Source organism: Biomphalaria glabrata, chromosome 6, assembly GCF_947242115.1.
Source record: "Biomphalaria glabrata chromosome 6, xgBioGlab47.1, whole genome shotgun sequence".
In the NCBI taxonomy this organism is placed as follows: domain Eukaryota; kingdom Metazoa; phylum Mollusca; class Gastropoda; family Planorbidae; genus Biomphalaria; species Biomphalaria glabrata.
Genome location: NC_074716.1, coordinates 32,750,819 through 32,770,029, shown reverse-complemented (window position 1 = coordinate 32,770,029; position 19,211 = coordinate 32,750,819). Strand labels below are relative to the sequence as shown.

General features: G+C 35.0%; 1 protein-coding gene across 2 annotated transcripts; it reads right to left on the bottom strand.

Annotated features, from left to right (window-relative positions):
* Window positions 1-3,036: 3,036 nt before the first annotated feature.
* LOC106068524 (uncharacterized) lies at window positions 3,037-19,211 on the bottom strand. Of its 2 annotated transcripts, XM_056033212.1 has the most exons (10): window positions 19,176-19,211; window positions 18,318-18,484; window positions 16,028-16,173; window positions 14,830-14,925; window positions 14,475-14,539; window positions 13,910-14,239; window positions 13,261-13,332; window positions 10,786-10,829; window positions 10,252-10,400; window positions 3,037-9,674 (listed from the first exon to the last, which is right to left on the bottom strand). In XM_056033212.1, exons 2-10 carry the CDS (start codon window positions 18,323-18,325, stop codon window positions 6,058-6,060), a joined length of 4,527 nt encoding a protein of 1,508 aa, XP_055889187.1. In that variant the 5' UTR covers window positions 18,326-18,484; window positions 19,176-19,211; the 3' UTR covers window positions 3,037-6,057. The 2 variants fall into 2 exon arrangements, with proteins under 2 accessions (XP_055889187.1, XP_055889186.1); XM_056033211.1 differs by lacking the exon at window positions 19,176-19,211 and having other exon boundaries at window positions 18,318-19,169.

Sequence of the window (19,211 nt, the reverse complement as noted above, 5' to 3'; positions counted from 1 at the left end):
AAAGCAAACTACAGTCACCAAATTCTATGATCGTAGCTAAATGGGGTTTTGAATTCAAAACAAAACAAACAACAAACAAACAGATGATTTGACGAAAAAAATTTCCTTTTCTATTTAAAATCTAAAGCGAAATACAGGCATGTAATTCCAAGAGCGTAGTCAAGAAAGGTTACAAATTTCTACCAGTGGCTTGGGCTCCATTAATTAAGTGTGAATAGTCTTCTGCCGAAATTGAAAATCATTAAATGTGTCTCAACAAAGATGGCTAAGACAGATTTTAGGAGTCAGTCATAGAGATCGGGTCTAAATCAAAGAAATCATATGCCGAACTGGGAGTCGAATCCTTGGTAAGGTTGTGACAGAGCGTCGCATGAGGTTTTGCGGGACATATTTTCCGACAAAATGAAATACGCAAAATAAGAGTTGCGGAAACAGTTTGCCGGAAAATGCGCCGAACGGCGCGTGAGGGTCTAAGTCAGTAAGAATAGCACATTAGGTTTTTGAAATAAAAATTTTTAATAGCAAGATAATGCACTGTAGATACCTCAGAATATGTATTTTGTTGGCTTTCAATAACAGAAATAGTGCTCGGCGGCGCGCTGCGAACTCCTCCAGAACTCCCTGCTAGCAAGGGCGGGGAGTCTACAATAAACAATAAACGTCAGAATGTAATAAAGATTAATTATGTACACACACATATATATATATATAATTTTTTTCCGCGGCGGGGGGGGGGGGTGAAGGTCGGAATCCCCCCCCCAAACCCTCCCCGAAAAAAAATCCTGGCTACGCCCATGCTGCTCAGTCCATCTTCCATTTCTGTGACCATATTTTCTATACAATTCATTCAAGCCCTTCTTTATCAACAGGTCAACACTTTTGAATTCGTAGGCATATTTAGCACATTTCATTCTAATGACACTCTTCTTTTAAAACAATTTTCGATAACTAACTATATTTAAAAAAGGAAGATTTTCTTCGGTGGTCGCCCTTGGTTGAATACCCATTCCATTTAGTAGAGTGCATAGTAAAATGAAATACACTGGATTGAGTTATCTTCCTTTCCGGTCAAATTTTAAATTCCAATTTCAAAATTCAGGGAGCTATAATTATTACCAATAGACAAACAACTGCTACATTGGGATTGAGACAAACAACTGCTACACTGGGATTGAGACAACCAACTGCTACACTTGGATTGAGACAAACAACTGCTACACTGGGATTGAGACAAACAACTGCTACACTGGGATTGAGACAAACAACTGCTACACTGGGATTGAGACAAACAACTGCTACACTGGGATTGAGACAAACAACTGCTACACTGGGATTGAGACAAACAACTGCTACACTGGGATTGAGACAAACAACTGCTACACTGGGATTGAGACAAACAACTGCTACACTGGGATTGAGACAAACAACTGCTACACTGGGATTGAGACAAACAACTGCTACACTGGGATTGAGACAAACAACTGCTAACTGGGATTGAGACAAACAACTGCTACACTGGGATTGAGACAAACAACTGCTACACTGGGATTGAGACAAACAACTGCTACACTGGGATTGAGACAAACAACTGCTACACTGGGATTGAGACAAGCAACTGCTACACTGGGATTGAGACAAACAACTGCTACACTGGGATTGAGACAAACAACTGCTACACTGGGATTGAGACAAACAACTGCTACACTGGGATTGAGACAAACAACTGCTACACTGGGATTGAGACAAACAACTGCTACACTGGGATTGAGACAAACAACTGCTACACTGGGATTGAGACAAACAACTGCTACACTGTGATTGAGACAAACAACTGCTACACTGGGATTGAGACAAACAACTGCTACACTGGGATTGAGACAAACAACTGCTACACTGGGATTGAGACAAACAACTGCTACACTGGGATTGAGACAAACAACTGCTACACTGGGATTGAGACAAACAACTGCTACACTGGGATTGAGACAAACAACTGCTACACTGGGATTGAGACAAACAACTGCTAACTGGGATTGAGACAAACAACTGCTACACTGGGATTGAGACAAACAACTGCTACACTGGGATTGAGACAAACAACTGCTACACTGGGATTGAGACAAACAACTGCTACACTGGGATTGAGACAAGCAACTGCTACACTGGGATTGAGACAAACAACTGCTACACTGGGATTGAGACAAACAACTGCTACACTGGGATTGAGACAAACAACTGCTACACTGGGATTGAGACAAACAACTGCTACACTGGGATTGAGACAAACAACTGCTACACTGGGATTGAGACAAACAACTGCTACACTGGGATTGAGACAAACAACTGCTACACTGGGATTGAGACAAACAACTGCTACACTGGGATTGAGACAAACAACTGCTACACTGGGATTGAGACAAACAACTGCTACACTGGGATTGAGACAAACAACTGCTACACTGGGATTGAGACAAACAACTGCTACACTGGGATTGAGACAAACAACTGCTACACTGGGATTGAGACAAACAACTGCTACATTGGGATTGTTAACCAATGCCAATGGGACCCACATTGATTAGAGCAGGTAGTTAAACTAGCATGTGGTCACTGATTTGCTAAGTTTTTGTGTATGGCCATCAGGAATAACTCTCCTAAACACAAGGCTAAAAAAATGTGAGCTCAACCCAAAAGTCAGATACAAAACTTTCTGCTTTAAGGTACCGGTAGTTTAAAGGCATGCAATGAAAAAAATTGCTATCTAAACAGTTGTTTTAAGAATTTGACCATTTTAAAATAAACGTGAATTCTTAACAGTGCATTAAGGTCTCTGTTCTTTAAAGTTTGTTTGTTTGTAAAATGTTTTACATGTTTCGGATGTTCCTTCAGAGTTGAAGATAATTTACTTCCTAGTCCAAACCTCTTGCAGAGCAACAGGGGATGGGAATGGGCAGGGTTTGAGCCCGGGATCATCAATAAGTCCGAATGACAGTCCAGAGCACAAACCGCACAACCAGGCAGTCATCCTGTGGGACATTAATGAAGGACTTTGTGACCAAACATTAAACAATGTTTGAATTCCCTTTTCATGAGCAATTGCTATGGATAGATGATGTCTGAATATGTACAGAGACAAATCTGTTCAAGTCAAAATACTGACAATACATTTTGTTTGGATACCAATCTAGTGTTTATTAGGAGAAAGAAAAAAAAAGACCAGCATATTACAGTCAACTATTTGGAAGCTGATAGATTAATATCATAAAAAAGATTACAAATGAAGTGAAAAAAAGCAAACAAGAAATAAGAGAATTCTAACTCTACATGTAACAAAACATTTCACAATAAATAAATAAAATCACTTTCTTGTGGAGACTATTTAAAGATAGCACTATCTCACACTGTCCAGCTCATATAACCACAGGAGAAAAAAAAAGAGAAAAAAAAACACTTTTAGATCATTTCTAATAGAGGCTACAATATATAACTAGTGGTCTCCTTGACCTCAGGTCAGACACAGACAGGAGATAAAGGCCAGAGCCAGCTGGCACTTGAGATGACCACTGGACTGGGTCAATAATCAGTTCAAGTTAACAAGGGAGCTCTAGATAACAGAGTAGTCTAACGATGTAATAACTTGACAGGCAAGGCCAAGACTGCACAGAATACTACAACTTAGTTCTCTAGTTTGACTTGGTGTGTTCTAGTGAATATCAGTCTGATACTTTCAAAAAATGATCCTTTTCACTCTAAAACTAACACATCATAAAATGTATAAAAATAATAACTAAAGCTAGCCATGTCTGTAGCATTACTACAAACACCAACATTTAGCTGACAGTGTCACTGTTTCTTTGTAGTTGTTTTTTTTTATATCAATGCACTCTTCTCACAATGCATTAACAAATGCAAATGAAATAAAATATAAAGTAGCATCTATATCTTCTTCTTAGAATCAAGTAAAATCAAGACTATGAAAAAGCAAAAAACAAAATTATGAAATTATTGTCATTACAGTCAACATAGTCAAAAAAACAACAACAGCTTAAAGAACTAGTGACCTTTGAGATGGATTTGGAATGACTAATTATTGTATTGAGCAAATATTAATGAAATACTAAACAAATCACATAAGTTAGGGTAAAATGTATAAGTGACAATGGAATGGCTAATTGTAATCTTGAGCTTGTCTTGTCTACTTATTACTTGTGGAAAATTAATCTTTTATATCCATTTCATTAATCCTGCTCTATCTCCAAACATGTTCACTTGATGACACAGAGAGTACAATGAACCTTGACAACCAGCCAGTGAGAAAGAACTTCATGGAATCTTCTACTTCCAATCTGTTTTTTTTAAATTTAATAAGCCACTTAGTGAGACTTAAATAATGGGCTGAAAAATTCATAAGTAATAGAAAAGCAAATTCCCCTGTAGAGTTATAGTCAATGTTTTACAAGAAATGGCATCTCTTACTTTATGAAATGATTTTGTTTTTTCTCTTGTCCTGTTTGGTGTCATGTTGCTAAATTAAACTTCTTACAGAGATCAAAACTCTAAATGAAACAAAATAGTTCAATCAGGATTGGAGTTTAAAGATGTCAAGGTTAAGTATGCAACATTGTCTTAAAGTCATGTCCAAATATAAAACAAAGTGCAACAAAAAATACATTTGGTGCTTGTAAAGAATGAGACACATGTAAGCAGTGGTTTACATAGTTTTAAGATTATACAAATATGTGTTCCCAATAGTGTTAATATATTTTAAAAGACCTTACAACTGAATCAGTGTACTAGTGATAGGCTTGATAACAAAAAAAGTCCTGATAAACACTGGAAGTGTGTCATTCACTTAATTAGCATATAGTCTACAAGTGCATTTAGTGCACAATGGCTACTATATCATTAATAACTAGGACGTCTACCAAACTGTTGAGCAATAGACTGAATTATAGGGTTTGAAGCTGTTGAAACTTAGAACTTACATGTTTTTTTCAAAATGTTAACTTTCTTACATACTCAGTAAATAAACAGTTTCTAGGGCTACTGGACTAGCCAGGAACTATGCCTTGATTAAACCATTGAGTCAAATATCAAATAACAGAGAGTCTATATTAACAAATATATATAGATATATATTACATAAAGAAAAAAAACAAACAATGGGTAACATTGACCTAAGAAAACTAAATGTATGTCAACAATCTTGTTATACATCTGATTGTTCCATTTAAACTATTAAATTCAAATGTGATGACCAACTAGAAACTGAAATTGAAGTTAATAAAATAATTTATCAAGACTTGTGTGACTTGTGGTGTTATGGAATCTGTTTTTCAGAGTGTAAGGTTTGTGAATACAAATAAATTGAAATATGACAAAAAGTTTTTGGCTTTACATATGTAGCAGTAGCATTAGAATGTTTCCATAGAGAGTCATCCATAAAATAATTAGCTAAATAACAAAGAAAATATAACATATTTTTTAAAAAAAGCTTATATTAAGTGTAATTGTATCAATTAGTTTGGATGAGTCAATTTGTAATAGATCTAGACTAACAATAATAAATCTCTATGAAATATTGTTATATCAATACCAAACAAAATAATTAATTACCAATAATTAACTAATTGGTTAATTTTTAAAATTAATTCTTGTTTTGTCAGATACAAGAAATAATTGTGCAAAATTTCAACTTGATCCAAGATTGGGTATGGGAGAAATAACTTTATACCAGACAGACAGAGTGAGTTAATAGAAGCTTTGTACTAAGTAGTATGCTAAGAGCTCTTCTACATTTTAGTTCAACTTCATTTTGTCTACATCATAATCACTTGAAAAATAAAGTGAAAAATAGTAAACAAAGCAAATATTATTTGGTTTTGGGCTTATTGAGGTTTAAAAAAAAGACTTGACGTAAATCTACATCATTCATCAAGTTTGATTTAAAAAGTAAAAATAATGTTCATTTAAAAAAAAAGACAGTAATATTTAAAATTAACAGCTACCCTGTACAGTTTCAAGTTCATATTATAGAATAAAACCCTTGATCATGTTCTAAATTTCAGTCTCAAGTTTAGAGACAGGTATGTGTCTTACTTCTTGTTGAGGCTCTGGCATCTTTGATTTCAAGGCAGGTGATGACTTTAGGACTACTTGCAGCCTGCTGATGACAGGAGTCATCTTTGGTGTCAGTGGAGCACCCCTTTTTACAGGTGAAGTTGTCTTACCTGCCCCACTTGTGGTGCTGGATGTCCCTGTGGAGCATTGCTGAGTTCCATGCCTGACAGGACTTTGAAACTTCTGAAAGAAATTCTTTCGTTCAGTAAAGCTGGGGAAAACATTTGATGTTCTGCTCCTGCGCCTCACTGTGTCTTGAGGCATCCTTTCTGTATGGCTGGAACCATTGACTTCCTCAATGTCAGTTTTGCTTCTACGTCTGTTTATAGCTAAGCCAGTGATAACCTTCTGACTGCCAGTTTTGCTGCTGCATCTACCAGTAGATGAACTTGTCAGCACACTTTGAACCCCGACCTTACTCCTTTGTCGACTTGCTGTTGAAGGAGTAACAGATAAATCTTGCTGAACAGTTTTGCTTCTGCGCCTGTTAGATTCTGAACAAGTTAATGATGAATCTTGCTGAACAGTTTTGCTTCTACGTCTTGTGTTTTCACTTAAGTTTACCTGTTTTTTGACAGGAGTGTGCAAGATGTTGGATAACTTTTCAGGTAAATTATTTGTTAACCTGCTAACAGCTACAGCATTAATATTTCTTTGAACATAGTCTTCTTTCATTTGATTAGATTTCATAGCGCTGATGTTAGTAGGTTTCATTGAAACTAATCCATTTTTGTTTAGAGAGCTTCTACGTTTTGTCATGGCAGTTGATGGTCTAACACCTATAGAGGACAAAGATGTTAGTTTAGGCATTACTGTGGGTTTCGGCATTACTGGGGGTTTGACCTTTTGTGGTGTTTTCAATGGAGACCTTGAGCCAGTGAGATGTAAGCAGCTCACACTATCAATTTGTATTATTTCATTCACAGGATAAGAATCCATCTTTTTTTGTATCATCTGAGCTGACAAACTTTCTTCTGTGTAGTCATTGTGCAGAGAAACACAAGCAGTTTGTGTCAAGGTCATGTCATTCCTATTGGGTGTCTCTTCTTGGGGTGACTTTTGGGGCTTAGAGTTCGGAGAGCTGACAGATGACTTTTGTTTGCTTCTACTTCTCCTTCTCTCCGTGACCCAGCCATCATCGTCAATAATTTTGGGGCTTGCTCTAATGCTGTGGTATCTCGCTAAGCCACTTGTGACTTTTTCTAGTTGACACTGAAATGGATCTTTTGATTCAGAATCAGCATATATTTGACTGCAGTCATTTTCCATTTGTTGTGCAGCACAAGACTGTAGAGACTGGTAGGCTTCAAACTTGGCATCCGTTTGTGAATTGTTTGTATTTGTCAGGTAGGAAATAGCCTCCCCTGAATGATTTATATCTGATTCATGTGTTGCTACATCAGAATTGTTCTGTGTCTTGAATACCTCAAATGTAGTGACATCAGTTGGTCTGGTACAATGAAAACTAACAGCAACAGTTTTGTTTTCTACAAGGTGGTCATGGTCTGTTGGTTGTGGTGAGTTACACATAAGATGGGCTGAGCTACGCATTACATGTGGAGTATTTGGAATGTTGGTCACTGGTTCAGGGCTAACAGATGATGGTGTTCTTAGTATTGCGTGACTTGTTGAAGTGCTGTTGACATTATCAGACAAACTGGAAGTCAAGTTTGATTGTTCCATAGATTCATCTACATCAGTTTGAAAAGAAGCTATTCTCTTGACTGGCTGAGTCCTGTGGGTGGAGGATTTCTGAAATGTAAAGTCAATCCTTGGTTTCTGTTCTGTTGAGTAGGATTTATTACTTGCATTACTGACTTCAGACAAAAGGGGATGTATAACAGACTTTGACACTAACTGGCTGTCTTGAACATGTAATGTATCAGATACTGCAGAGCTTAGTAAATCCTCATTGCTGGAGTAGCCTTCACTCTCACTCATCTCAGTAGCACAAATGGTGGCTGTCTTCTCACCAAGTTTAGTCACAAAAGAATTGATTGTCTTTCTGGGTAGCATTAAAGACAACTGAGAATCGACTCTTTTGGGGGGAGACATTTTCTTTGCAGGAATGCTTTTCTCAGGTGACTTTTTCTGTTCACTGGCTTTGTCTGCTTGAGATGAGGTTTTAAATTTATGGAGAGAAGAAGTTGGCTTACCAAGAACACGCCTCCCAAGCTGTCGGGTGGGGGAGGATGGAAACAGCCGATCATCCTCTGCCACTAAACTGTTTGTGGAAGTGTGGTTTTGGAGTTTGGCAGTGCCAGGATTTGTTTCAATGTCACTTAAATTCCCAAGGCCAGCTACGAGCTGCATGGGTGATGGAAGTTGGTTTGAAAGATTTTGGGAGGTGCTCTGAACTTTGCTGGGAGAAACGATTTTGTTTGGCGAAGTCTTTTTAATGAGAGAAGTGATATTGATGGGGGAAGTGATTTTATTGGGGGAACCATTTCTTTTGGAGGAACTATGTGATGATATAAATGACTCAAACTCCAATTTTTCTTTTGATTGCTTAGTAAAATAAGCTTGAGATGTTGGATCAATATGATGGGTTCCAGGCCTTCGCCTCAAGGGATCATTTGTCTCAGTGTCCTTGACATCTTTAGCAAATGAAACCTTCCTTTTTGGTGATGCTACAGATAACTTTGAAGATTTTCCAAAAGTCAGTCCTTTACCTGGAGTAGTGCTCAAGCTAGAAGACCTTCGCTTCAATTTCCTCCTTGGTAACTTGGGGGACTCCTCCAACAGCTGCAATGGCAGGGGATTCAACAAAGTCTCAGGTCTATGAACCTTTGCATCAGAGCTTTCAAACTTGGAAGGCTCTGTAAGTTTATATTTACTTCTAGTGGTAGGGTTTAAACTTCCAGTCAGGATGGACAAGGTTGGAGTTGATTCAAATGATCCATTAATAACTGTGCTAGCAAAAGAAAGATCTGAAGAATTATCCTTGTTATCCAGTTGAGACTCAGGTTTTGACTTTTTTACAGGACTTGTTGAGTCTACTGAATGTTCTACACCCTCCTCTGATTGCCTTTTCTTGGGGCTTATTTCCTGAATTCCAACTAGACGATGAAACAAATCTGCTTTGACTGTGCCAGGAGTTGATATTGCAACTGTATCTGATGATGGAGATTTAAAAGATGCTGTTCTTTGAGACGTAAAGCTAAGAGAGGAAGAGAGCAATTTAACAGGGCTGTAATTTCTATCTGGGATGGGCGGTGGTTGAGATGCTACTGTCTCAATCTCATTAAGTCTGTTAACTGGCCTTCTATTTCCACCAATGCTATTAAACTTTGAAGAGATAGAATAAATATCTTCCATGCTCTTTGATCTCCGACGATTCAAGGAGGGTTGCTTGGCAACCCATTTCTGGGGTGACCTTTCACCTTTCTGTGGCGACAGTGACGAGTAATCTGAATAAAGCTGGCTAAAAGGTTCCATCTCAGAAAAGTTAGCCTGGAGATTATCTGCAACTGTGTCATATATTGGGCTCTGATTAGTGAACTTGTTCCAGCCTGTTACCCACTTTTGGAAATCAGGACTCTCTGTATGTTGATCTGTCATAAATTAGAATTTTGTAAAATGTCATTAAAATATTACAAGTCTAAGCCTATATATATAAATCCCTTTTGGGATGTAGTTAAAAACTTAAACCAAGCAAGAGATGGTTTGTATTGCCATAGAAGAAACTTAAGGCTATCAACACAAGTTCCAGCTGAAATAGCTTGCCTAGCATGCAGCCCAACATTATGGCTCACATAGGATAAGCCTCACCTGCCACACAAGGAGGCACAAATCTGCAGTGCAAAGCCCTCAGCCCCTAGACGACAAAAGTTGTATCATTGTATTACGTTAGAGGAACTCTATAATTTGTTGCTCTAGAAAGTGTTTTAAAAGAATGGGAGCTTGGGTTTCATTTAATGTTTAAAATCAAAGTCCACCCACAATTCTATTTACTTGAAATTCTTTTAAAAAAATATAAACATAAATTTTTCAAGTATATTTTTTAAAAAATATCTTTTAATATAGCAGAAACTGTGTATGCAAGAGTAACTGAGTCCAATTCCATATTACAACTTTCTTTCATAACCTTCAAAAGAAAAAAAAAATTTACTGCAATGATGTGAAATTTACCATTGAAGACAGTTTGTGGCAAAGTTTTCTCTGAGTTTGAATTAGGAAGCTGCCATGGACACTTTGGACTTGAGAGAGCTGCTCTTGAGATGTCTCTGATGTTCCTGGGTTGTGATGATGTACTTTTGAAAAGACTGGCAACTGGAGTTCTAACAAAAACATCAGGCAAGGAATATAAATGATGACATTTGTACGAAATGTATAACTGAAAATGTTGCAGGAATATAGTATTTTTAGCAGCTTCTTAGAGAAAAGCCACTATTGCTTAAATGGTGTCTGTTACATCTTAAAAAATTAATAGCGCTATTGAAAATCTGATTTTATTATTGTCTGTATTGTGGGTAAAACACGAACATTCGTATCAGACTGTCTGTTTTTAACAAGTAATTTTTATTGAAGTATTGCTGAAATATTGAGTAAAATGTAAAAGTAAAAAAATTACTTTCAGGATTATAAAGCTTTTAATTATCCTCATGTGTCTTTTCTTTCTTTGTAAAAAGTAATCAACATTTTAATGTAGAAAACATTACTTACGAACGTAGAATAGTTGCAAACTTAGATGGTGCTTGTGACTGTGCCTGGGGATACAAGTATAGAAACATTACTGAAGACAGAATTATACTGACATGATAATGATAGAACTATGCAAATATTACTGATGATAGAAATGTTGAAACAGAACTGATAGCAGAAATATACTGTCTTGGGTGAAAAGAAAACATTACTGATGACAGAAACCTACAAAAAAAACAAAAAAAAACAGATATTAGAAATATAATGACATAGCTGAGATAGAAGTATACAGACATTACTAGTGACAAAAATACTAACAATGACAGTAAGGACTGGATAAATACTAAGTATTTAAAGAATTACAAATGGATGACATACATGTTTAGGTTAAAGTTAGTTAGACATTGTTAATGTGGATGACTTAGCTGGTAACTTACAAAATTTAAACTTTAAGCTTACAAGAACAAAACTTGCATTTAAGTGCTTTATTCACTCATTTATTATTAGCTTTTTTTTTTTTAACTTTTAAATTTCAAGTATTAAGTTTAAGTCAAATTTTTACATAGAAGTTGAAATAGATTGAAAGATTCTGTGCTTGTCAGCTCTAAATATATTAGGGGCAATGTCAATAAATTTAATATACTATTACAGTTGATTGCTATGCGGTGAGGATGATGAAATGACAATATAATCTAGCATAATGCTTATTTGCAACAGTAGACTATCTACAGCAGGCATGTCAAACCATCTTGCATGCAGCCTCCTTGGCCACCTAAAAAATTTAAAAAATAATGTTAAACTATTACGCTGGAAAACAAGAGATGACAAGCTACTTGAATCGAAAAATAGTATTTATTAAACTTAACAACGAGGGTGAGTCTGCAGTGAAAGCAAGCTACATTTTGATAGAATAAATGACATGTCAGTCAGGTTGCGTGAACAATTAAAGAACAAAATAGCTGATTTTGAATTATTTTCATTGGCTCTCTATGAGTCAACTGAAGTAAAGGGTGTAGCATAGTTGGTTATATTCATAAGGACCTGTGACAGGAATTTTGACATACACGAGGAACTACTTGAGTTCTGCTCTATGCATAACACCACAACAAGTGAGGATGTTTTTGAGAAATGACAGGAGGTGATAATGCAGTACAATCTATCTTTGATAAAGCTATCTAGTCTAACAAGGTATGGCGCACCAACCATGAAATGAAATGGTTTTGATGCAAAGTTACTTGCAAAAATAAGAGAGACTGATGATAATTTTAAATTTGCTCATTTTCAGTGCATCATTCACCAAGAAACATTCTGCGCACAGCAATTACAGTTTCAACATGTCATAAGACTGTTTTCAGTCGCTTCTCAATTTTATTCGTGCCCGTGGTTTTAATGCTCGCCAATTTTTAATATTTCTGGATGACATAGGACATGAAATTTGATTGTGTTCCCTACTACACAAGCTGGCTCTCATGACATATAATATTGAAGAGATTGTTTGCATTGCGTGAGGAAATCGTATTGTTTCTGAACACGAAAGTTGAACCTGTTGAACATTTCCAAACTGACGAATGTGTTCAGGATTTGGCGTTAGCAGTTGATCCCACTGGTCACCTGCATGACTTGAATTTGAAACTTCAAAGTAAAGACAAAATTGTCACAACTGTGTGTAATCATGTGAAATGCTTAAAATGGTATCCCAGAAAAGATGTCAAGCATCAGGACAAAGAAAATAATGCGTAATCAAAGTATTTTTTAATTAGCCAATAGTACTACAAATTTAGCTAAGGGACAGGTCATAGTAAGTTTTCTATGTGTCCCATACACCTTAATGAGTTTGACATGCCTGATCTACAACATTGTTTCCCAAACTTTTGACCTTTGTGTACCCCTTTTATAATTTTAGTAATGCTGTACCCCTTGTCCCCCTCCCCCCCAAAAACACTTCAATTTATTAACAAAACATAATAAATGGGTATTTAAAAAAAAAAAAAAAAATAGTTAATGAGGTGCAATGTGTACCCCCTCCAAAGTCTCCCCATATCCCACTTTGGGAAACACTGGTCTAGAGACATGAATGAGTAGAGATGTGTTTTTGTTGTGAGTTAGAGTTTGTTTCAATATCATTTTATTTCATTACTATTAGATCTATATCTCAAGTTAAAGCTGTGAATATTGTAGTAAAAGTTATATTTAGATTTGCTATAAAAAAAAGAAGTTTGTTCAAGTTATTTCAAGAGATACAATTAAAATACAATAAAAGCCTCCATTGGTTTAGTTGTACTAGCAATGTGGTGCTGGGAAATAAAACACAAGAATTGCTAATAGAACAAATAAAATATTTTTAAAAATTATTTGAGCAAATGTTTATTGAGAAAATAAAGTAGGTATGCTATAAGATTTTATAATCTATAGACTTTTGGTGGTATGCTTTTAGTGTTATAAAAAAAAATACTTTTTAAAAAACAAGAAACAAAACTGTAAGCACATTCAACATACTGAAGATGTTTGCCTTGCTGGTAATGTCCTTACAGACCTGTCTCTGACCAATGTCACTTTACTGACATGTACCTGGCAGAAAAGAAAAGTTACATAAATTTCAGAACAAGAAGGTATGTATTCTATCTTTCATTTCTCTAAAAGTTGCTATGTGGATAAGAAGCCAAAACACAAATAAACCTTGGACAAAGCCAGTGAATAAGATCTAACATCCAATACAATATTTTATATTTACTTTTATAAAAAATGTTTCTAAACAAATCTTAAATTTTCAATTTTTATTTATATAGGGAAGCTATAAAGGACAATGCTTCTAGACTGGATATATATTTTTTTGACTATACTCTATAAACCAAATGGATGTATAGAAAACAGAGTTTAGAAAGAGATTTTAGAGTTGTAACAAGTTAGAGGCAAATTTGGTACTAAACAAAGTAAGACACTATATAGTCCCTGTTGAGGAAAAACATTGCCTGTTATTTCACAGAGCAGTCTTGAACCTCTTAGTAAAATTTAGCAGATATGTAGCCGTTGAAATGGCAAAGATAGTATATCATAACAGATAATAATAAAAGCAACATAAATCAATTTAACCAAACTTGTCACATTTTTTAAACAACATGGTCAACAATTTCGTCCAAGCACTAACCTGTTGAGCCAGAAATGCTGGGCTGTTCTCCACCTGTTCTGGAGTTTTTCCAAAAGTTGAAAATGGAGAATCATGCACACCTCCTGGCTCATCGAGAGCGTCATTGATGCTGATGTCAAGAAGAGGAGGAAGTGGGGGCAAGGATGGGGCAAAGGTGTCTGTGTCATCCAGCGAGGACTCAAGCAACACATGAGAGCTGAGCATACCATTATAGATCTCGTCTGTGTAATATTTGGCTGGCAGCTTTTGCTTGTTCCATAGCTTCATGAAAACTTTGAAGTGTGATTTAAGTTTTGGAGATTTGATTCTGTCCACATCTTTCTTACCTTGCTGGAAAATATATTAGATGAAAAAAAATACATATCAATCATTTCATTATTTTTTTATATATGCTATACATTATATTTCAGGAATAATACAATATAATCTGTATAAATAACAAAATGCAATAAAACTAATATTTTTCACTATTTTACAATTAATTTAATTTTAAAATTCCACAGTTTAAATGCCAATGTAAGTTAGATAACCCTATAAAAATGTCGGAGTAGGTTATTTAAATTACCTCCTCCTTGAGCCACAGCTTGAGTTCTGGAAGTTTGCTGAGGTAGTCATCCATACAAAGCATATCTAAAGAATAAATAATTGAACAAAAATTAACAAATATATATATATATTATTATTATTACATGTATTATATATATATATGAAATGACGGGGATGAAATGGCAGGGGGGTGAAGTGACAGGGATGAAATTAAAAGGATTCATATTGATCACACTTATTTTAGCATGAGCCTCATCAGATTGAAAGGGAAACATTGTAAAGAAATGTCAGGATTTAAATTTAAAAAATAAATCATTAAGATAGGCTGCTTGCTAATATTGTTATCTAGACAGGTTGAAAATGTCTGCACTTACTACATGTTGATGGTTCATTGTTTTCTTTGTTGAATGTTCTCCCTACTTGACTACCAGCTTTGAACTTGTTCCACTTGCCAACAGAATCCTCAGTATCTGAGAAACATGGAATTGTCAAAACTTTACCTACTGAGAGATACACTTTTAAAACATTCTGGATGTATAGTATCAACTAGTTTCCAAGTTTTTGTCTTCTTTTCAAGAAAAAGATTAAAAGATATATATAGAATTGGAAAGGAAAGCATCAATCCTTCATCTTCCCAAAGTTTATTGTACCATTTGGGCACTACTTGTGATCTGATAATCATTTATCTCTGTTCCTATTGTTTGTTATTCTTGGTCTTTCTCTCCTAACTGACGATACCAACGTTGATTCCACCAGAATGTGGTAAATAATTACGGAGAGGAAAAGTTAAGTCTCTCCATTCTTCAAAGTTTTCCCATTTTTCTGATACTTTCCCTTCTTCCTTTGGCATTTTGATTTCTTGCAGGAAGGTCTTAGCAAGTCATGAGGATATGGCCTTGACATTTTTTTTCTGTTCGTTTTAAGACAGTCATGAGATCCTAATTATAAATAGCACATTTTCAATTTTATTAGGAGCTTATGGAAAGTTATGTACATTATAAATAAGTAGTTTTAAATTGTTCCCTAATTTGTTATATACTGATTATCTATACATATATATACAATTTATGAGAAGACAGAAAACTTGGACAATAAATGAAATGAAAACACATCCTAACTAGTAAAAAGGTAATAAATAATATAAGTAAATTATTGATTCCAAAAGAAATGACATTGGTTGGCTAGCTAAGTCTAGTTAAAATAGACTCGAGTAAAAATCAAAATTAATTCCATACATATTGATTACATTAAAATTTAAGGAGGACTAGACATATGTAAACATAAGTTTGATTTTCCATTTCTTTTAAAATCTTTCGTTCAATAGTTATTAAGAGCAAAATAATAGCTCTATAAATTGTATCTAGAGGAGGTACATTGTTTTTGGTTTTTAAAAAAAAAAAGTATATTTTTTTTAATTTTTCTAGTCAACATATCAGACTTGCTAATCTAGTCCCCAGCATTAGAAAATCCTATAAAAGAATTTTCAGTTAGCTCTGGTTTTCAGCTTTGCCTAAAAATATACTGAATATGATTTTTCAATTTAAATTCAATTTGATAATATACGAATGAAACCTGAATTGGAAGATAGTGAATCATCTACAGGCTTTTCTTTAAGGTATTCTCCGTCAAAGTTTATATTCTGTGAAAATGTTTGCTGTAAATTTGGGCAGGATGCACTGCGACGCCGAGTTGATTTTAGATTTTCTTTACGAAAAAACCTGAGACAAATAAAGTAAAGTAGTAATTAATTAGGCTTATTTGTCAGACTATCATAAATTTTTAATGAAAAACAATAAAACTTTTAAGTTTTCAAATAGGTTAAAAAAAAATCTCTCAACATATGCCCCCACCCCCACCCCAAGGTGCTGAGTTTTTGAAGTGAAAGTTTTTACGATATTTAAAAAAAAACTTAATTTCTTGCAGAATACATTGCATTTTCACACCTCTTTCTCACATTATCACATTCAAATTTTTACCAGGCACTATACCATCACTATGTTAACATCTTTTATGTGACCAAAATAGGCCAGCTACAGGTCTCAATGAAACTTAAAGATGATGCCACAAAGATATATGTCCTTTACACATGTCTGTGTGCAACATGAGCTTCAAATGTCTCTCATATACTTAAGTATTTGTTTATCACAGCCTACTTTATTTCACTTTGACCTTTTTCCTCTTTGAAAAGGTGCTGAAAATACCAGGAAAATGAATTTTGCATCTCAAAATGCTGAAGGGTGCACAGAAATATTTTGGTACTAATCACACTTTATTTCTTTGTTTTCAAGTGGTCACTTTGATGTCCTCTTAAATTTAGCCAGCTTTTTGCTATTGAGCTGTAAGCTCTTTTGTAGTCTGTCCCAAGGAAAAAGTATCTGGATGACAGGTCTTCAGCACTGCACTACTCAGTCGACTACTATAGTAAGAGTCTGTCTAAGGTGAATAGGATTGGGGCATTAAAAGAGGGTGAGCTTGGTTAGTTGATGCAATATATGCATTTAACATCATTTAATGTTTTATTTAAAAGAGGGGGCCCCAATCTTTACAATGGTGATTTTATTTCTCTGGCGAGTTCTTTTTTTTTTAACCACAGATATTTTTGGATAAAACAATTTGTATGTTAGGCACAAGTTTGACTGAATATAAGCATGGTCGTGTGGTATGCACCCTGGACTGGTTGGAACCCTGCTGCTGCATCGTGCAAAAGGTTTGGGCTAGCAGACCTGCCTACCAAAAAAAATCCAAATGCGTAACGCTGATGGTCAAAATGCGTATTTTGGAACCAGAATGCGTAACACTTATGAGATCCACTACTTTGTCATATATATATATATATATATATATATATATATATATATATATATATATATATATATATATATATATATATATATATATATATAATATTAGATCTAGATGTCATGTTTAAATCTACAATCTAAATCTAGATCAATACGACAATAGAGATGATATCTAGACTAGATCTATGTCTATATAATGAATATAATCTACTCCAGACCTAGATCTGGGCTCGAGAGTGTTACCGATGCCGTGGATCCGCTACAAACGTAGGTCTACTCCAAACGTTCGTAAGCCTACCTTCATCCTTGATCTATTCTATACTAAGACTAAGAATATAGTCTAGATCTAGACTAGATGGTAGTAGATGTTATCGATCTAGATCTAATCAATCTAAATCATACTACAACTAAATTGGATCTAGATTGTTGAGTAATGTAGAGAATCATGACTAACGTAATGACTAGCTAGATCTATTCCTGTATAACAAGCTTTCTAGATCTAGAATCCAGATCTAGACTAGATATCTACAATGTCACTCAATGTGTTTTGAATCGATAGCACTTCGATATTTTTTTCTATACAAATGAATACGGGAATCAGGGATTCAACATAATTAATTTCTACTAATGAACTTACAAAAAAAAAGTCACGTTGGTGTATCAGCTAACTGACGGTACCAACCAGGTACCAACCCGCCACTCCCTCACTCTCGCGTTCTTCATTTCTAGACTAAATAATCTAATTGCTTTTAAGAACCAATCAACGTATAGATCTGGACACAATGTGTTCCCCCACCTTTTCTGTCCCCCCCCCGGCCAACAAAACGGCTTAGCGTGACCTCCGTGACCGCTCGTAAGCTAGTCAAGAGAGGGGGGGAAAAAGGATACGAAAAGCGTAACGCGACGGGTTCAATGCGTATTTGCGTACTGACGGTCATTTTTGGGAGATTTTGCGTAACGAATACGCATTTTGCGTAACGGTAGGCAGGTCTGGGCTAGGATGTTATATATATATATATAATAAAATAAATTGAAAGTGAAAAGAAAAAGTTTTTGTTTACCTAAACATTATATTTGTAATGTATAGTCACTCTTGCTAGACAATAACTTGGTTGAATAAGAAGTCTCTCCTTTATTAAGTCCTTTAAATTTTAAAATTAAATCTCACGCCCACGCAGTCATGAAAAGACAAGTTCTGTTTGTAACATTTGTTTACTACTAACTAGATCTAGATATATTACATCATATTGATCATATATACACTAGACTAGATATAATTGTGACTAATTTTCATGATTCTAGTTCATTCTAGACTTACTGACTTACAATTACATAGAATCTATTAATACTTCTAATCTAGAATTTAGTTACATAATTATTCATAATACTTCTAATCTAGAATTTAGTTTCGCTAGACTACTACTTAGTTGAGTCTAGATCTAATAGTCTAATTATACTATTTTTTCTATTATACTATTAACTACATTAGATCTAGATCTATGTAGATCTAAGTTAATGTAAGTAGACTCAAGCCCAAGCAGTCAAAGACTGTCACTTTAGTCACTACTAGTTTAGTCTTAGTAAGTAAGGCCTGCCTGCGCCCTAACAAGTTGAAGTTACAAATACAAGCCTAATCAAGCCAAGGCTAATCTGAATTATCTGTGTTGGCTTAGTAAATCTTAGACTCAAGACTGTCTTAGTAACAGTTCTAAGTTCTAATAATCTAGATTCTAGATTGACTAGATCTAAATCTAGATCTAGATATGACATCATATGAGACAAATAAATCTTGGTCTAATCTAGACCAATTTAGACATGCATAGAGTCAATTATAGATCTAGGGCTAGCCCTAGATAGTCTAGATCTCTATACTAGATCTAGATCTATTTAAGATAATCAAGTGTGTCTTGTTGACAAACAAGTTTTTTAGAAAAAATGTATTTTGAATGTTTCCG

Coding starts and splice junctions, on each gene's coding strand:
- LOC106068524 (XM_056033212.1), bottom strand. Junction 14,926..16,027: donor TTCACTATCTTCCAATTCAG/GTTTCATTCGTA, acceptor CATGTTTCTCAG/ATACTGAGGATTCTGTTGGC. Junction 9,675..10,251: donor GCCACAAACTGTCTTCAATG/GTAAATTTCACA, acceptor AATTTATGACAG/ATCAACATACAGAGAGTCCT.